The sequence below is a fragment of the Antedon bifida genome, chromosome 4, assembly GCF_963402885.1.
Source record: "Antedon bifida chromosome 4, ecAntBifi1.1, whole genome shotgun sequence".
NCBI lineage: Eukaryota > Metazoa > Echinodermata > Crinoidea > Comatulida > Antedonidae > Antedon > Antedon bifida.
The window spans coordinates 18,653,648-18,670,434 of NC_136229.1; the positions used below are offsets into that span (position 1 = coordinate 18,653,648).

A 16,787-nucleotide genomic window follows, 5' to 3' on the forward strand; every position below is an offset into this window, starting at 1 on the left:
GTGCCTCTTCTATAAACATACCACTGCAGGTGTGCCTCTTTTATAGATATACTACTGCAGTTGTGCATTCTGCATACACACCATGTGTCTCTTTTATAGACATACCACTTCGGTTGTGCCCCTTTTATAGACATACCACTGTGGTTGGGTCTTCTGTAGACATACCACTGGGGTTGTGTCTCTTTTATAGACAACATCCCACTACAGTACAGGTTATCTATGCTCACATTAAAAAGAAAGATTCAAAATGCATGAAATAAAACAAGTATAGACAAATGTTTATTCCTTTTGTACACCGATATAAACACTAACAAAATGTTAAAAATTGCAAATACACAAGTGTGTAATATAAATTACTACCTAAAATTCTACCACGTAGAATTCTAATACAAATGCCTTGTTGCAAGTCCCTATAAATTACATAGTTTCAAAGGGGTTTACTATGTGAACTGAATTTAAACCATTTATATAGGAAGGGATTTAGTAATAAACCCATTACTGAATAGGACTCCCAAACAATTTCAATATTGAGCCACTTTGTTTCTGGTTCTTTTAACACAAATAATTTAAAATATTTTAAATTAAATTTTTTTTTAAATTAAATTATTATTAAAAATTAAATTCTTAAACTAAACTAAAGCTAATACTGTCAAAACAGAAGAGCACTCTTAAATCTGAAAATAAAAAATTTAATTAAATGAACTTAAATACAAAATATGTGGGATGGTGGAAAGCACAAACATTACAAAATGAATAAACTAGGGCACCTTTTAACCAGTGTTAGGAGTATAATAACTGAATGATTTTGGGCCTCAAATATGACTTTCTGTTATTTATACCACAACATTATGTATTTCTTTCAATAGAGGACCCCTTAATCACCAGTTCTAAAGGACCCCTTAATATCAGTTATTTTTATGAAGAATCTGCACAGGTTATCCAAATGGTAAAAATAAAATAGGATAGGATAATAGGAGATTCTATCACTCCTTATACACCCTATCAAGGACAATTGGCTTGATAGGATAAGTGTAATTTTTAAAATAACTAGCCACCCTTTGTTGAATTTAAAAAAGTAAATTACTGTACTTTTAATATAAACTGTAAAACACCCTTTTACCATTTAAATTACGAGATGTATCTCAAATTAATACAGTATAACCCTTTGCATGGGATATAGGCCTACATCATTGTGAGTAAAGACTTTATAACCCTTTTCATGGGATATAGGCTTACACCTTTGTGAGTAAGGACTTTATACATTTCGCTTAGTAACAGAAGCTACCACTACACACATTTGTAAGCATGAGGAGTTTGTTACGCTATTGTGTAGTTTTTGGTGTTGCAGCAAAATGCCAACACAACCTATAAAACTAATCATTTAACAGAATCTAGTAGACTAATGTTCAGCACTGTGTAAGAATGTTAGACATTTTCTAACACTTAATTATAATTAATACATCCACTGTAAAAATTCATTAGAAAAACTTAAACTCACCAAATTTGTTCATACATGAAGTATTAGAGAAACATATAGTACAGTAATAAATATACATTCATATCAAAACTTGTTATCTAAGTTCGGCTCAACATTCTGAGCTTTGTAGGACTGTGGTAATCCCTCAATTTTAATAACAGGAAAGTTTGATACTGGTGCATCCATTTTAATACATCTGGGTGAAAAGAGAGACATACAGTAGCTCCTCTAAGGGCAAACACCTGATCACTACTAGCTGTGACAATATATTCCTTCTTTTAAAATGACAAAATTGTTACTTTATACAACTCTCCTACACAAATCAGCCTAGAAATTATTAGACTACCAATTAAAATATATTTGTATGTAGAGAACTATCAATCCCTCATTTCTGATAAGTGGTTCAAACAAACCCTCCTTTTTGCTGAAGTGTCCCTATTTAGTAACTAGAAATCACCAGCAGAAGTGATGATAAACAGGCCTAACTTATAACAATTTTTGCCCCTTCTGTGTAAAAACGAATCCCCCGGTTAGAAATAAAAATCCTGGCTATGGGCTTGAGTACCAAGTGAGTGTTTTGATTCTTCAAAACAAAAATCCAAAGCAGGGAATGGGGTAACATAATTATACAAAGGTTGATTTAACAGTAACTTTCTGTTTATCTTTTACAGGTTTTTTTTTTTTGCCATATGAAATCTTCTACCTTTTCATTTTTCTACAGTTGTATGAATGTAATCGATTCACAATAGAAATTTGTCAGCCTCAACCTATAAATGTTTGTTGCCCTCTACAGCTGTTTGTCACTATTTACTGTTTGTATGCTTGCTGCTCCTATTGATATTTGTCTCCCTCTATAGATATTCACCATTATGTTTTTTGTGTACCTGCATATTATATTTTTACCCAATAAAACAATAATTGTTTAAACACATTCTAACATGGCTGTATGTCGTCAAGTATTACATTTGGCACCGTGTATCTACAGTATGTTTGTCATCCAATATCATCTGTAGTTGCGTATTAAAGGTCGTCGTCCTCTATCTACAGTGTGCATCATATCTAACTGTACACTAAGGTGAATTAAAAGAGTAAACCAACGTAACGTAAACCAACGTAAACTGAGAACCTGAATGCACTTGAATGGTCGTATCACGATCATGTGTACTTGTCTGACACTATGAGCGAATATCTCGCATTCTTGTGGTTCTGTCTTCAAAGCACTAAAAGAAAAGAAACAAATTACAATTTTGACAATTTTATTCAAAAAGTTTGAACAGTCAGTTGCTTTAAGGCCAATTTGCACAGACGAGCAGTAACGGTAAACAGTAAAAGCAGAAAACAAGACTATAGAATCTTCTATGTTACTTCTTATGACCATTTTACACAAAACGTGGAGTGGAAACCCACTCAGATAGATACAGATTCTACAATTGGCCTTTAGGTTTCAATTTATTGGATAAACATGCCTAAGTGTTGGACAAACAGACAAACAAGCTTAAATGTTATAAGATTACCTTGGTTTTCTCAGGTTGTTGAAATGTGCTATAGCCATTACTGTTACTAATATCCTTGGACACCACACACATAAACTCAGTTTGATCTTCACTTCCATAAATATATTGAGTACCTATATTGACAAGCTGAAATCAAATGTTAATACAGTTAAATATACATAATTTAAGTCCATTATTTTAGAGGGATGTTCAAGAAACTTTAATCTTTTTCTAATTTGGGAAAGCATGGTGCTGGTTTCTCCAGGTAAGCTTGGCACGGAATCACCGTATTCAAACAATGTATACTTGTTGCACAATAAATGAATTTGAAACAATTAACTATTCTGTCAGTGGTTTTCATTTGCTCCAAATATGGGAAGCCTTGTACCTGAAAGATAACCTAGAATCCCGGAAGGGAGAGTTTTCTAAAACTGCTTTTTAAAAGGGAGGCAAGGAAATAATTACCGGACAAGAAAAGTTTTCAAACAAACACAAATAGTATTTTTACATTGTATGCATAATCTAAAAAGTTTTACCTGTTCAAACCTCCAACCATCTGACATTGTTGATAACATCTGGGTTAGTTCTTCTTCTTGGCATTGTATCACTCTATAAACATGCTTCCTAGGACCCTAAAACAGCAACATATAAAGAATTAACACTGGAACTTCATCATCATCATTCAGTGATTATTATCACTTTTCTCCTACACCCTTCACCCTTTGACAAAAATGAGTTGTTCCGTATTTGTTTGAAAAGATCTTAAAAATGTGGTTCAGTATGCTTATCCAAGGACTGTTGTAATACTTTTTTCCAAAATAAAAGAAAAAGACTGAAACAGATAAATTATTTTTATAATAACATTTCTCCAAATTTGAAAGTAGGCTTTAAACACTTGTAATTGCATTAGGGTGTTTTTTTTACTGTGGCAGCACTATCAATACTTATGGTAGTAGTATTATATCACTAAAATGAAAGAACATCAAATAAAAATAAATCTTACTGTGCTATTCCTCGTTTCTTTATCTAAAATCCTTTGTTTTAATAACTTGATTAAAGAAGTTACACTATAAAATTCTGCTTCTTCTAAAACACCTATAAATAAAATATTAGAATGTCAGCAAAATTTAAAAATGTCAATTTAAAAATAAATAAATTTGAAAGTATGCATTTCAAATTAAAGATGTGTCTTGGTTTTCAGACCTAATGTTTTCTATAAAAAAAACCCATACAAACTTTCCCAGAACAACATATGCACTATAAAATTAAAATAATCTTGTGATAAAAAAAAAATTGATTTGCAAGTAGAATTAGTCTATATCACGTAGGCAGTATATTTAAATGGTTCATGTTACAAAATGACTATTAAATTTTATTTACCCTCATCTGCCAAGTCTTTGTTTATTACCAACTTGCCGTGCCGTAGATAATTCAATATTGGCCCAAAGTATGTGGGATCCCTATCAATTAAATATGCACCTGTTTCATCCTGTAAACAAAATTTAATTAAAATACTTTACTATGATTTGTTGATGACTAGCATGAAAAATAGTTCTAACCGTTTTTTTTATTTACTCAAAATAAGGGACAACACAATCACAATATGTCTTTGCTATCATCAAGTCAAATATGGTTGAATGTATAAATTTATGTTTTTTAACTTTCTGCTCTATGGCCACCAGAATGAAAAGGATTATATTTCAAGGATTGTTGTTAAATAATTATTTATAAAATTATATTTATTAAATATAATTGTTTGCTCAAGTCTAAAAAAAAAAAGAATACAAAGTATATATAATAGGCCTACTTACATTACAATAATTTAAGTATTAAGTGTTTACAATTAATCAATAGACAACTGTTAAATACAGATTTTCTGGTGAAACTGCCTAGAATATAATAGGCCCCTGTCCTTTTTGAGTAGGGGTTCTATTAATAATAACTTATTTATAAGGTACGATGATTGTACTGTCTGTTGTGTGTGACGTGTGTGCATAATAAAAAAAAATAAAAAGGATTTATTAAAAATATTAAAAAAAAAAAATATGTATTAAAAATACTTGTTACTATTGTAATACTACAATATATCGAAGTGACAAGAAATAAAAATATCCACACAGTTGGCATTTCCCCCTGTTTCTAGGCCTACCTAGACTAGGCAGCTAATCCATCGATCCCACACTCACCCTCCCTGCCTCTCCCTATCAAAATGCCTACCTTATCCGACTTCAAATCTGGATCTTCTTGACACAGTCGGGCCAAGAATGAACGAGGATCTCTACAGAGTGTGGTTCTTGTTGTTAGAAAGTAGGTGCCACCTACATTTAACTTTACCCACTTTGATAGTGTGTTTTGAAACCCATTTGTTAGTTCATTCCCTGTACATTCTTGCATTTTAACATCGTTTTGAGTTTCACTTGGCAGATTTATTTCACCATTCGACGCCATCTTTAAAACTGGGAGTGTTTTGAATTCACGCCCTCTATAATTAATTTTCTTTTTATAGAGTTGATCGATGACACGTTTATTCTACAACTTTGTCAGAAGCAAGAGTACAATCTGGGTACATTGTTCTGTTTCTCCATGTTCTGATCAAGTAAACTATCCGGTAGTATCACCCACAATAAACATGCCGCAGCCTTAAAAAAGTAATTTTGTGGTGTGTTTTAAAAAAATATTGAAGATCTTCCACTTCCTCATCCAGTGTGGTATACCGACACAGGAATTTTAAAACGCAAAAACATATCCTTTGTTGATTTCAATTTCAATTTCAATAAAATAATAAAAAGCATTATCATTATTTATTTACTCCACACAACACATGCACCAAATTGGGATACATATACATTACACATATCTGTTGATATATGTTGTTGATTTAATAAATCATTATTTCTGAAGAAGGAACAATAATTTTAGATGTATTGTCCCCCAAAAACTTGAAAAATTAATTAGATTTATAAAATCAGACTTTAAAGTAGGTCATTTTGCAGTTTTAATAAAGTTACTCACTTCTGTAAAAAAAACAATATTTAACTTATAAACAGAGAAAAGAAACGTTTATTTTTAACCAAAAACCATTGTCTGACAGACATTTAAAAGTATTTTTTTGCTTTAAATTACATATTTTTTCAGGTAAATAATTTTTTTCGATCCATTACAATTAAAACTGTTTAATAGAGTATTCGAATCAATGATGGATGATGATGATAATGATGATAGATAAAAGTACCATGCCGCCCTCTTTAGTTTCATTCCTATTTCAAAATTTGTTGACATTTTTTTTAGTAAAACACAACAATTCGATTTTGTTAACGAAATTTTGATTGATATTGTACAATAATAAAAATTTCTACTAACTGAAAATAGCATGGCAACCGAAAGACTAATGGATGGTGAAATAAACAAGGTAAAATCTATGATAAATGTTATTACAATTCAATGCCATAAATGGAATTCAAAACGACAAGCCAAAACATTGTGGCTAGGCCTGCTAGATAGGTTGCGCAGAGCTAGTTGGATGGCTGGATGTGAGCTAGGCCTAGTAGGCCTGGTCTATGCAAGAAGGATACTGTAGGCCTGCCATTACAGCAGACCAAATTTAAAGAGGCATAATCAATTATTAGAATGAATCAATTTAAAACTGCAAATTTAATAAATGTAAAATTTGTAGTTGTAATTGTAGAATTTTTAAGGGAGTTTTGTTTAATAAGATGATTTTTTATGCTTCCATGATTTTCAACATGTGATCTTTAAAGAAAGATGATTACAGTAGAAATACACCCAGTTTAACTGGACCCAGTTCAAGAGAGACACCGAGGAATTTATTTAGCATTCATTGTTTTGTCAATGTCACTAACTGCTGTTAATTTTGCATTAAAATCCTTTATTTGCTTAGAACTATTTTTATTAAACTGTACTTTTAATAAATTATACACAATTGTCTCTATTTTAATTCAGAGAAACTGCTACTACTACTATACTATGCTAGTACATTCATTTTCATTCCTCCAAAGCAGGTGCAATGGATCAAATGTCAAATAATAATATATGACGTACAGCAGATGGTACATGTAATATTCCTGTTTCAACATATGACAGTCACATTAATGTATTTTAAAAGCTGTTTTTTATAAAACAAATATGTATTTTGGTTCACAATCATGAAAGTGTGATATGCATGCAATGGATTCATGACAGGGTATGACAAAATGTAAGGACTTAAATAATAATGAGAGAATACAGTTAGAGTTTGCAGTGAAAAGATGTTATAAACCATATACCACTTTATTCTGTAAGTGCATTACAAGTGATCTCAATATCAGCAAAAACTTCTTACTTTGCTCACTACCAAAATAAAAGTTATATTCACTGTATCTGTGTTTTGTATACTTCTTAATCTTATAATATATTAAAATATAGGATACAGAAATAACGGCAGTAGAACAGATGCTGCATGATTGGAGATTTATATTGCTACACGTAGACAGATGGATGAAATGGGAAAAGGACTCGTACCCAGCCATTATGACAGGATGTGTCAGTGCACTATTTTTGTAAGTATCTGATTGTCTGTATAATTCCATGTTGACATTTTTAAAATGTGTCCTTGCCATTTGATTGGTTGATTTCATATCACATGACAAGCATCAATATTTCCTTCCATTCTCATAATTGCGGGTACTGTGCATGTTTTTTTAAACATTTATTCAGTCTTTTTAATGGGCAAAATAGAATTTTACCATTAAAATATAGTACCTGTACTTGTTTTTTTGTTAACATGATAGTGTCTACAATTTTCAAGTTATTCTGAATATTTCAGTGTAGGATAGGATATTTCAAGAAAATTGGTTCATTGATATGTTCACAAATAACAAAAAGAAAAATCTGTATTGTTTTAACATAGGCCGAAATATCAACATGCGCCCTCCGTGGCAACATTTTGCCAAGTACTTCACTCAGTTTCTGAGTGCTTTCACTGTTGTTTGTTGTTTTTCTCTCTGTAGTATAATTTGGTATCTAGAGCCCACAATTCTGACTACTGTGTCTTTACTTGGAATGATGATATGTCTTACTGATTATTTCTTGCCAAGAGTTTTCTCTAAGTTTGTTCACACAGGAGAATGGTAAGTATAAAACTCATTCAAATGTTTATTAGCATTTTCAGTTATTATTGTTTATGTCGAAAACAATGAGTAATTGCTGTTGCTGCCTTTTATATGTGAAGTTGACGCATCTATTGATATTTTGTGTAATTATATATCCTTGTTATCCTCTTGAGGCTCTGTGGCTTATATGGTTGCAGTTGGATTTCTTCCAGCTTCCTCTTTAAATATTATTTTATTATTCAACATGTGTTACTGTTGAATAAGTGATGAAGTAAAAAAAAATAAACACATGAGTTCAATTAATGCATTGTAGGTGTCCTGATACAGTTTTGCATTTTGGTAGTAAATCTCCATTCTATAACAAATGTGCAATTTATGCCTAAAGCCAGTGGCATACCGGTTATGAGCCCTCACTGGCTAAATCCAGACTCCCAGAGCTTAAGTGGCCCCAGAGCATGATCAGCCCAATGCAACTACCCACTCTGTTGGAGGGCCTCTTAGGAATGCTAAACCAGGGGCCATCTTATGTCTTATGTCTTTATTTATCTCATTACTCAGGACGGCTAACAACCAGCAACAGTATCAACAGATTTGCATCAGTATTGTAAATACAAAAAATAAAGCAACACGATTTACAACAGACTTAAAAGATATGAAAACAAAAAAACCTAAACAGGTAAGAGGTATATAACACTTTGACTGAACAAAGCCAGGGACTGGTTACTATCTCATTCATGTAAAATAATTTTTTAAAAACAGCACAAAAGATGTATTATTAAAGGCCAACTTTTTCCTTGATTGTGCTAAACTGTGTTGGTTATCAGGCCTAAATACAAAATTTGCCCAATTTTTTTCCTACTCGATTTGTGTTATAAATTATTTAAATTCTCTTCTCTCGCTTCTCTTTCTAGTATTTTGTTCTTGTGATGGTTGTTCTTGGTATAATTGCTTTTATTGGCAATGCAGTTCCAAACTTTTTTCTCACATACTTATTTGGTAAGTTATTATTTTTTATTTTATATATAATTACTGTAGAGAGAGATATTGTAGCGTTATATCCCCTGGTACATAGGAAAGCATCCCAACGGATGGGTTCTACTGATAGTGAAATCAAATTTGCTGATTTTGCATATTCTGTTTACAGTATTATTTACGGTGCTACTGCCAGGATTAAGCCACCATGGTATCCTGTATAAATACTACAGCATGGCAGTAAAACAGGTTCTGGATGTTATCAAAAAGAACAAGAAAAAAGACTAAGAAACTGACATGTTTCAAAACCATTTTATTGAAGTGTAACCCAAATAGTTAAGAATAATCCCAACTATAGGAACATGAAGACAGAAATTGCAAAACACACAAACATATTTTTTTGAAAATAAGGTTGTGTGTTTTTTTAACTCAGAAGGTAATAATATATTCAGAATTGAAGAGAGAAGTACATTTTTACTAAACACGAAAAGGAAATATACAAATTGCAAATCTTAATATGCAGAATTTAATAATTATTAATTAATGTAATAAGGAATGCTGGGAAATTATATTTTTCATGTATTTAAATTATTTATTTTGTAAGCAAGAATATCAATTTCTTTCATCTCTCATAACTGTAACTTGCTTCACCAACATCAATTAAGAATATAAGATTATTTATATTTTATTAAATTATTAAGTTTTTTTTGGCAAAACCTCTTTAAAGGTAATTGGCTTTAATTAATTATAAACATCTGCAATACTCAAATACATCTCTTTTGGTTGTGTTCTATATTTACTAAAATATAAAAAATGTTTTTAAACTTTTAATTGTGACTGATGTGGCGACAGAAATGCTTTGATGTGGTTGGTTTGAAGATTGTGAATGTGTATAGTTACAACTTTGTAAATGAGTGGATAGACTGAAATATTGTAGCTTCCTAAACTTCACTACTTTCGCACCTGTAACCATCTTTAGTTTTAGGGTCAGGTTCATGGCAATGCTAATCAGTGGCTAAACCTCAAACTAACCCTAAAGACCTGTCTACACTATCAAACTTTATGTGACAAAAAAAATGTGATGTGCCCATATATGGAAAATGAATATCATATCAATACCATATTTGGACATATCACTACCATATTTGGGCACCTCACACTTTTTTTATAGTGTAGACAGAGCTTTACGATAGTCTGATCTAGTGCAGTAGTGCCAAATTGCAACCATCCACGTTTTCTAGTTGTTTAATGGATTGATATTTTATTTTTAGCATTCAGTAAGCTATTTAATTTACCTCAAATTACTAAACTTTTATTTGTTGTGCAGTTTTTGATTGGTGTAATAATTGTGAGGTAATATTGGGTGATTTATCAGGAGATGTGAGGGTTAAGTAAGGAGGACTAAATGGGCCCATTCAGGCTTAGTTACCAGGGTAAAGGGTCTTTCACACCTGTTCCGGCATGGTTACCGTCTGGCGCTGGCAAGATTCCACACGACAAAGTGCATATTGATTGCAGCGTGTAGCGTCGTAAAAACAAAACATCAATGTTTAATTTGACGTGCCGGTGCTGGACCGGAACCATGCTGGATTAGGCGTGAAAGACCCTTTAATTGACTGTAGGCCTGTTATCACTAACTTATTGATGGGTAGGTCACCGACTAAGCCTTAACTGGCCCTATAAGAGGTGAAATATTTGTCCATTGTTACCCTTGTGCACTTTTATTATGCAATTAATATTATAATGCGAAGGAAAGTTTAAAACCGGAAAGTTTTTTTGTTTACTTAAGTTTGAATGTGATTTTTAATTTAAAGTGCTGCTTTGAAAATATAATGATCACTGTATAAAATGTAGATTAATTATATTGACAATTCAATAATTTTTGTGTACAATTTTGTATGCACACTAATTCTATACATGTGTACTGTGTACAGCCCGTTACATGGAAATGAGCAATGGTGCTTTTAATTTAAACTAATGTTCTAAAATGAAATACAGTAGTTTGTGAGTTAGAAATGACACCCAGATAATCTACACAATCTACTTGAGTAGTTTATTTATTTTTTAGATTTTAAAAAACATCTGTAATTACTACAAGTAAGTAATTAAACTTTTGTATTTATTGTATATTTGTACAAATAATATTTGTTGTGAATAATTTTCCAAATAATCTAGCATACCCAGATAATAAACAAGTACTGTGATTATACACATTTAGTCTGATGTTTGTATATTTTTTAATATAATGGCTGCAGTATGTTTCACAAATTGCAAAGGTGAAGATGAGTGGCAAGGTATCAACCAACCAACCAAAAGCTCTCTCTACACTATCAAACTAGTTTGTGCCCAAATAAGGTGATATGACATCATCAGGTCCATATATGGGCACATCACATTTTTTTGTCACATAAAGTCAGAGCTTAAGATTATTTGTTCGCAATAGGACAAAGGAAGTTTGTCAATGACACCAAAGACAATGCGTCACTGTCAACATCGGTGGTGTCCAGCTGGGACAAATCTTTGAACAATATTGTATCATGGTTATCGTTGTCAATGACCAATGGCTGTTGAATGTCCATTACAATGTCCATTACAATATTGAATATCATACTATGACTCATATACATAGGTTATTCATTTTTATTTTAAGCTTCAATATATATATATTTTCATTTAATTAATATCAAATAATATTTGTATACTTTTAAACATTTATTTTAATTTACAAATTATTGAAAAATTCATGTAATCAATATAAACATATTTTAAAATATCTATAAAATCTTTAAGAATACTTATACAATGTAAAAACTACTAAAATCATTTATGTTAAGTCCAAGAAGAAACAAGCTTGTGTCCAAGATTTGTTTATTTGGTTTGTGGGGTCATTCTGCTACTGTTCTACAGTCTATGTCTTACAGTTGTCGTCTTTTGTCAAGTGAGTCCAAGACGCCATCTTGTGTCCAAGATCGGTTTATTTGGTTCGTGAAGTACTTCTTCTACTGTTCCACAGTCTATGTCTTAAAAGTTGTTGTCTTTTCTTGCTGTACGTCTTAGAAGTTGTCAGAGGGCACAAGACTTTTCTTGTCAAGTGAGTCCAGGAGGCCATCTTGTGTCCAAGTTGGATCTATTTTGTTTAATACTTCCTCTGCTGCTCTTAAACCAGTCTGAACAGCACCACTTATGTAACCTGTCCATATTGTTGACGTCTCAGTCCCTGCCCAATGCACTCTGTACAATTATTTACAATATATTATGTTATTCAATAGATTTAAAGGAATCATCATGACTGCAGATGTACCTTCCTTGCATTTACTTATTTGATGGTTAGTGGGAAAGGTTAGGCCTTACATGGCCTTTAAAACACCACTTTGATCTAACATTTTCTTGAACCTATTCACAGAGGGAGCAGTTATCACATAGTCAGGGAGAGAATTCCAGAAATTAATGCTTCTTTGAGTCTGTTCTGCACTTGAGGGAGTTACCAGTTGTGTGATATTTTAAATTAATTAATTGGTACATTATTTTCCTGGAGTGGCGTCCTATTAATGGGCATTCACATGTTATGCAACTTTACAGAAATTGAGGACAAACTTGAGTCCCAATCTCCTTCAACACCTACCTATCAACTGGCTTCCTCAAAGTATCGTGAAACAGAGTCATTGCTCCTGTGGTCATAATGTTCACAGGACAGCCGCCGTTGTACTCCTCTTCTGCCCAGTCCTAAAGAAAAAGACTTAGAAACTGTAGTGAAACTATATAAATCATTCATTTGTATTGGTTAAACTTATGGAGTTAAAGATGGAGACATTACCTTGTCCACATAGTCGATGATATCATCAGCTTCCAAACCAAAATAGTCAACCAATGACTTCACTACCTCACGCCTTCTGACAGATGGCTGTGAAGAAAAGAAACAAAGAAATGAATCAACTACTTTATTGCCAATTCTTGAGCTATGAATAGTAAATGAAACAGAATTGAATAAAGCTGAATTACCTCAATTTTACGCCATTGTCTTGAGTTGGAAAAGAAGCCAACAAGTGCAGGAGACCCATTGGATGTTACAGCATCATACACCAATTGAATGGGCCCTGTGTCACAACCATCAACAACTGGTGGACCTCCTAGACTCACAACTTCACCAGACAGACCAGCATCCCTCCAGAAAGCCTATTAGATGGCATTTATCATTAGAATCATTATGGACTGTTCCATAATCTTTTGAGTGATTTTTATCATAAGATACTAAAATGTATGTAGATGATACAGTGATCCCTATCCCAAGTAGTGGGGTCGTCAAAAACTTATTAAAATAGGGGTTGTCAAGTCTTTCGCCAGACTGGTTTGGATTTAATTTCCACAATTACAGTATAGAACTTAAGGAACTGTGTTAATGTTATTAGTTAAATCAAATAGTTAATTTTACTTTTTTTAAAGTGACGATGAATTTCATCAAATGTCCGATGGGCATCCTCTGAGCAAGATAGTGACGATCCATTGGCAAACCTGGCTTAAACTGAATATTTTCTGGAAAAAAATTGATTAATTAACCGAATTCTAAGTAAAGACTCAATGTCATCCTTAAGCCCTAAGCTCTCAATATTGTGCCTTTATTAGAAGCTAAATGTTAGTTTCCTTTGTACTGTATGTAAATTTGTTATTTTTAGATTTGTACATATTTTATATTTGAATTAACTTTTAAATGGAATTAGATATTTTGTTATACTTTTTATATAATAATAATGTAAATTTGGCGCAATTCAGATTTGCCACTTTTTAATAATCCAGAATTGAATTGAAAAAAAAATTAACAATAAAATGTCAAACAGCCTTGGTTCTGAAACATGGTGGTGGCTTTTTAATACTAAATGTCTAGGTTCAATTCTATGTTGTAATCATCACCAAAAATTGTGCCCACTTTAAGACTAATTAGTTTTTCAGTAATTTTGCTATTGGATGATTTTCTGTTTTAAAATTAAACTACTTTAAGTAGTCACCTACCTACACAATGAATTGGCGCTGCCATGATCACACGTTTAGTTTTAACTTCCTTCCCAGACTCTGTTACGATTGTCACAAAGTCAGGATTTGATTGGTCAATGAGTTTCACCGGCTCACTCAACCATACATTCTCAGAACCAATTTTTTCAGCAGCTTTCTCCGATATTTGTTGAGCTCCTCCCTAATGATGAAATAAAAATTAATTATTCTAACCTCTGAACTCAAGAAATATCTTAATTCACCATGTCATGTTGGATAAATAAAAATGGTTAGTACTATGTACTATAAAAGTTTTGTTTGCAGACATGATTTCTTTGTGTACCTTAATGCGAAATTCCTGCGCCCCTCCTTTGGCAGTTTCGACCAAAGCTTCGCATCCACCGGCCGCATTTCCATACTGAAGAAAATACAATAGTGAAAGTTCTTTTGGCGTTGCACCAAATATTACGTGAATGGCCGTTTCAAGAGTTTCACGAGCCTCTACAAACAAAAAAAGTATGTAAGTACTTTTGATTTTAAAACATTTACAAGGGAGATTTGTTATTGTGGACACTCCCAATCCCATATAGGGAAGGAGGATAGACTTTCCCCCAGTCTGTATTGTATTTTTATGTTAGTTAATTACCGTATATGTATGAAACGCCATGTGTGCCAAAATATTTATCCTTTTACCAATATTAAGTTGAAATAGAGTCTAGAATCTAGACTCGAGGGGGCTTGGTTAAATTCTTGACTTTTACCTTTGGTCCACATAGTCTTCCTTATAAATGTGTCCACTGTCATACTGTCCCATTCCTCAGCCTGTTTGCATTTATGTAGGCTGTCAGGAGGCACCTTTTTACCCATACGATTTATCTATGAAACCAAGAAGGATTTTACACATTTCAATAAATTGTTATTGGTTGACTAATTGATTGAGATTGATTGTTCAATGAATTGATTTTTAATCAAATCAATGGATTCATTGATTGATCAATAGATTTATTGAATTAGTTGATTGATTGATTGATCGATGGATTGATTAATAATCTTTTGATTGACTGATCAATTGATTGATTTATTGATTAATTGATCAGTGTCTGACCTGCAGCATAACATTGCCAAGGTCAAGCAGCGCCATGAATGACAGTTTTGGAAGACTTGAGTTGTATTTACGGATCTTGCAGTCTCCAAGACATAGGAACTTTGACCCCAATGTATACTGTTCGTAGTATTCTATCCCCAACTCCTTCATTAACCACAAAATATGGTGCTGTGTTCTGTAAAGTTAATAGTGGAACATTTATAATCTATGTAAAATACAGCAGTTTTTTTTTTTTTGGTACATCATGGACAAAATAACACATTTATTATATATATAGATATTGTACTAAATAGCAATAGTGCAATAACGTTACTGCAGTAATTGCAGCCAAGATGTTTACCTCCCAATCCACTGACCTCCAAGGTCAAACATTTCTTGTCCATCTTTCACTTTTACTGATTCAGTCAATGTTCGACCTCCAAGCCTTGCTGTAAATGGTATAAAAATAGACCGAAAAATTAGGGTGTCTGGTGTTCTTTTAATCTTCCCCACTCACCGAACTTGGATCTGCCCCTCTGACACACAAACAGCGGTGTGAACCTTTTGGCATATACAATTCAAAACATTACCATTTCTTTGCCCCCCCCCACCCACCTAGGTCTTTCCTCCACCCCATCCTGCCACCCCACCACCCCCCCCCCCCCCCCCCGCCACACTATTTTAAAATCCTGGATCTGGCGACATGTTATGTAGCAAAATAAAATATATGTAAAATACTATATTACGAATAAAAAAATGTTTACAGGCATATACTGTTGTTAGAAAACCAAATAAAAAAATGTTAACCAAAGTTCAAGTGAATGAGCTATCTCCTACCTTTGGCTTCTAGTAGAAGTACTTTGCACCCATCATTGTTGTTTGCACCCTTCTTCTTTGACAAAACGTTGTGCAACCGATATGCAGCAGTTGCACCTGCCACTCCACCACCAACTATAACAGCATCATATACATCATCAAGTTTGTTTTCTTCAGAAGCCATTGACAGAAGCAGCCTCGAACATAGAAAAATAAATAATGTCAACAAAAACTAGTTTACAACATTAATCTAGTAATGTCAATGTAAAGCTAGCTGCACCGTCGTATCGATTGCTGCTGTTGTCACTTTGTATTATGGTTCAGGGGTCAATAAGTCGCGACTGCCCTGGATATCGGAGATTGTGTACCTGGGAGTGCTTAATCATGCGTAAACAGCAAAGCTTTTAAATGTTCCTGTTTGTGCGTTGCGCAATTCCGGCGAAACATTTTACGGACCTGGGAGAGTCCAGTTTTAATAGTTCGTTCGATCGTACATTATCTTAAAAGATTACTGTGTACAAAATATTAATAATAGTACTTTACAAAGAATGTAATTGGTGGTCAACCGGTTGCGACTTTCTATGTTTGTGTTCATTTGTTAATGTTATTTACAACTATGGAGGTGAATGAAAACTATTAATAAAATTTAGCAACGACGGGTTTTATCCCTGGATGATGGCCTGGTGGAGAAGCATTCTTGGTCAGTTATTGCTTAGTTCTGTGATTGAACGCCAACAGTATCATTTTATTAATTATAAAGTGTACATAATAAAAAAAACGAGTTTTAACAAAACCGCATTATACAGAGAGACTAGATGATTTAAATTTCCCTGATTATTATAAAAACAGACCGG

The 16,787-nt window shown here is 32.9% G+C and overlaps 3 protein-coding genes across 3 annotated transcripts; 1 reads left to right on the plus strand and 2 right to left on the minus strand.

Moving 5' to 3' along the window:
* Window positions 1-257: 257 nt before the first annotated feature.
* Window positions 258-5,421, minus strand: LOC144839708 (BTB/POZ domain-containing protein KCTD5-like). The gene is made up of 6 exons (XM_078695173.1): window positions 5,188-5,421; window positions 4,351-4,459; window positions 3,974-4,065; window positions 3,507-3,602; window positions 2,992-3,117; window positions 258-2,697 (listed from the first exon to the last, which is right to left on the minus strand). Exons 1-6 carry the CDS (start codon window positions 5,416-5,418, stop codon window positions 2,653-2,655), a joined length of 699 nt encoding a protein of 232 aa, XP_078551299.1. The 5' UTR covers window positions 5,419-5,421; the 3' UTR covers window positions 258-2,652.
* An 826-nt stretch (window positions 5,422-6,247) lies between these two features.
* LOC144839727 (ADP-ribosylation factor-like protein 6-interacting protein 1) lies at window positions 6,248-11,253 on the plus strand. Its single transcript, XM_078695198.1, has 6 exons — window positions 6,248-6,379; window positions 7,393-7,526; window positions 7,977-8,096; window positions 8,637-8,754; window positions 8,990-9,074; window positions 9,223-11,253. The coding sequence occupies exons 1-6, from the start codon at window positions 6,341-6,343 to the stop codon at window positions 9,336-9,338; spliced, it is 612 nt and encodes a 203-aa protein (XP_078551324.1). The 5' UTR covers window positions 6,248-6,340; the 3' UTR covers window positions 9,339-11,253.
* Window positions 11,254-11,879: 626 nt separating this feature from the next.
* On the minus strand, window positions 11,880-16,201 carry LOC144840031 (putative flavin-containing monoamine oxidase A). The gene is made up of 11 exons (XM_078695659.1): window positions 15,955-16,201; window positions 15,479-15,566; window positions 15,139-15,313; window positions 14,795-14,909; window positions 14,377-14,534; window positions 14,055-14,235; window positions 13,480-13,580; window positions 13,050-13,223; window positions 12,865-12,951; window positions 12,673-12,773; window positions 11,880-12,281 (listed from the first exon to the last, which is right to left on the minus strand). The coding sequence occupies exons 1-11, from the start codon at window positions 16,115-16,117 to the stop codon at window positions 12,104-12,106; spliced, it is 1,521 nt and encodes a 506-aa protein (XP_078551785.1). The 5' UTR covers window positions 16,118-16,201; the 3' UTR covers window positions 11,880-12,103.
* Between the last annotated feature and the right edge of the window lie 586 nt (window positions 16,202-16,787).

Coding starts and splice junctions, on each gene's coding strand:
- LOC144839708 (XM_078695173.1), bottom strand. CDS start 5,418: ATGGCGTCGAATGGTGAAATAAATCTGCCAAGTGAAACTCAAAACGAT. Junction 4,460..5,187: donor CAGATTTGAAGTCGGATAAG/GTAGGCATTTTG, acceptor TTTTGTTTACAG/GATGAAACAGGTGCATATTT. Junction 3,603..3,973: donor AAGAAACGAGGAATAGCACA/GTAAGATTTATT, acceptor TTGCTGTTTTAG/GGTCCTAGGAAGCATGTTTA.
- LOC144839727 (XM_078695198.1), top strand. CDS start 6,341: ATGGCAACCGAAAGACTAATGGATGGTGAAATAAACAAG. Junction 6,380..7,392: donor TGGATGGTGAAATAAACAAG/GTAAAATCTATG, acceptor ATTAAAATATAG/GATACAGAAATAACGGCAGT. Junction 7,527..7,976: donor TGTGTCAGTGCACTATTTTT/GTAAGTATCTGA, acceptor TTCTCTCTGTAG/TATAATTTGGTATCTAGAGC.
- LOC144840031 (XM_078695659.1), bottom strand. CDS start 16,117: ATGGCTTCTGAAGAAAACAAACTTGATGATGTATATGATGCTGTTATA. Junction 14,535..14,794: donor GAAGACTATGTGGACCAAAG/GTAAAAGTCAAG, acceptor TTTTGTTTGTAG/AGGCTCGTGAAACTCTTGAA. Junction 12,282..12,672: donor TTGAGGAAGCCAGTTGATAG/GTAGGTGTTGAA, acceptor ATAATTGTACAG/AGTGCATTGGGCAGGGACTG.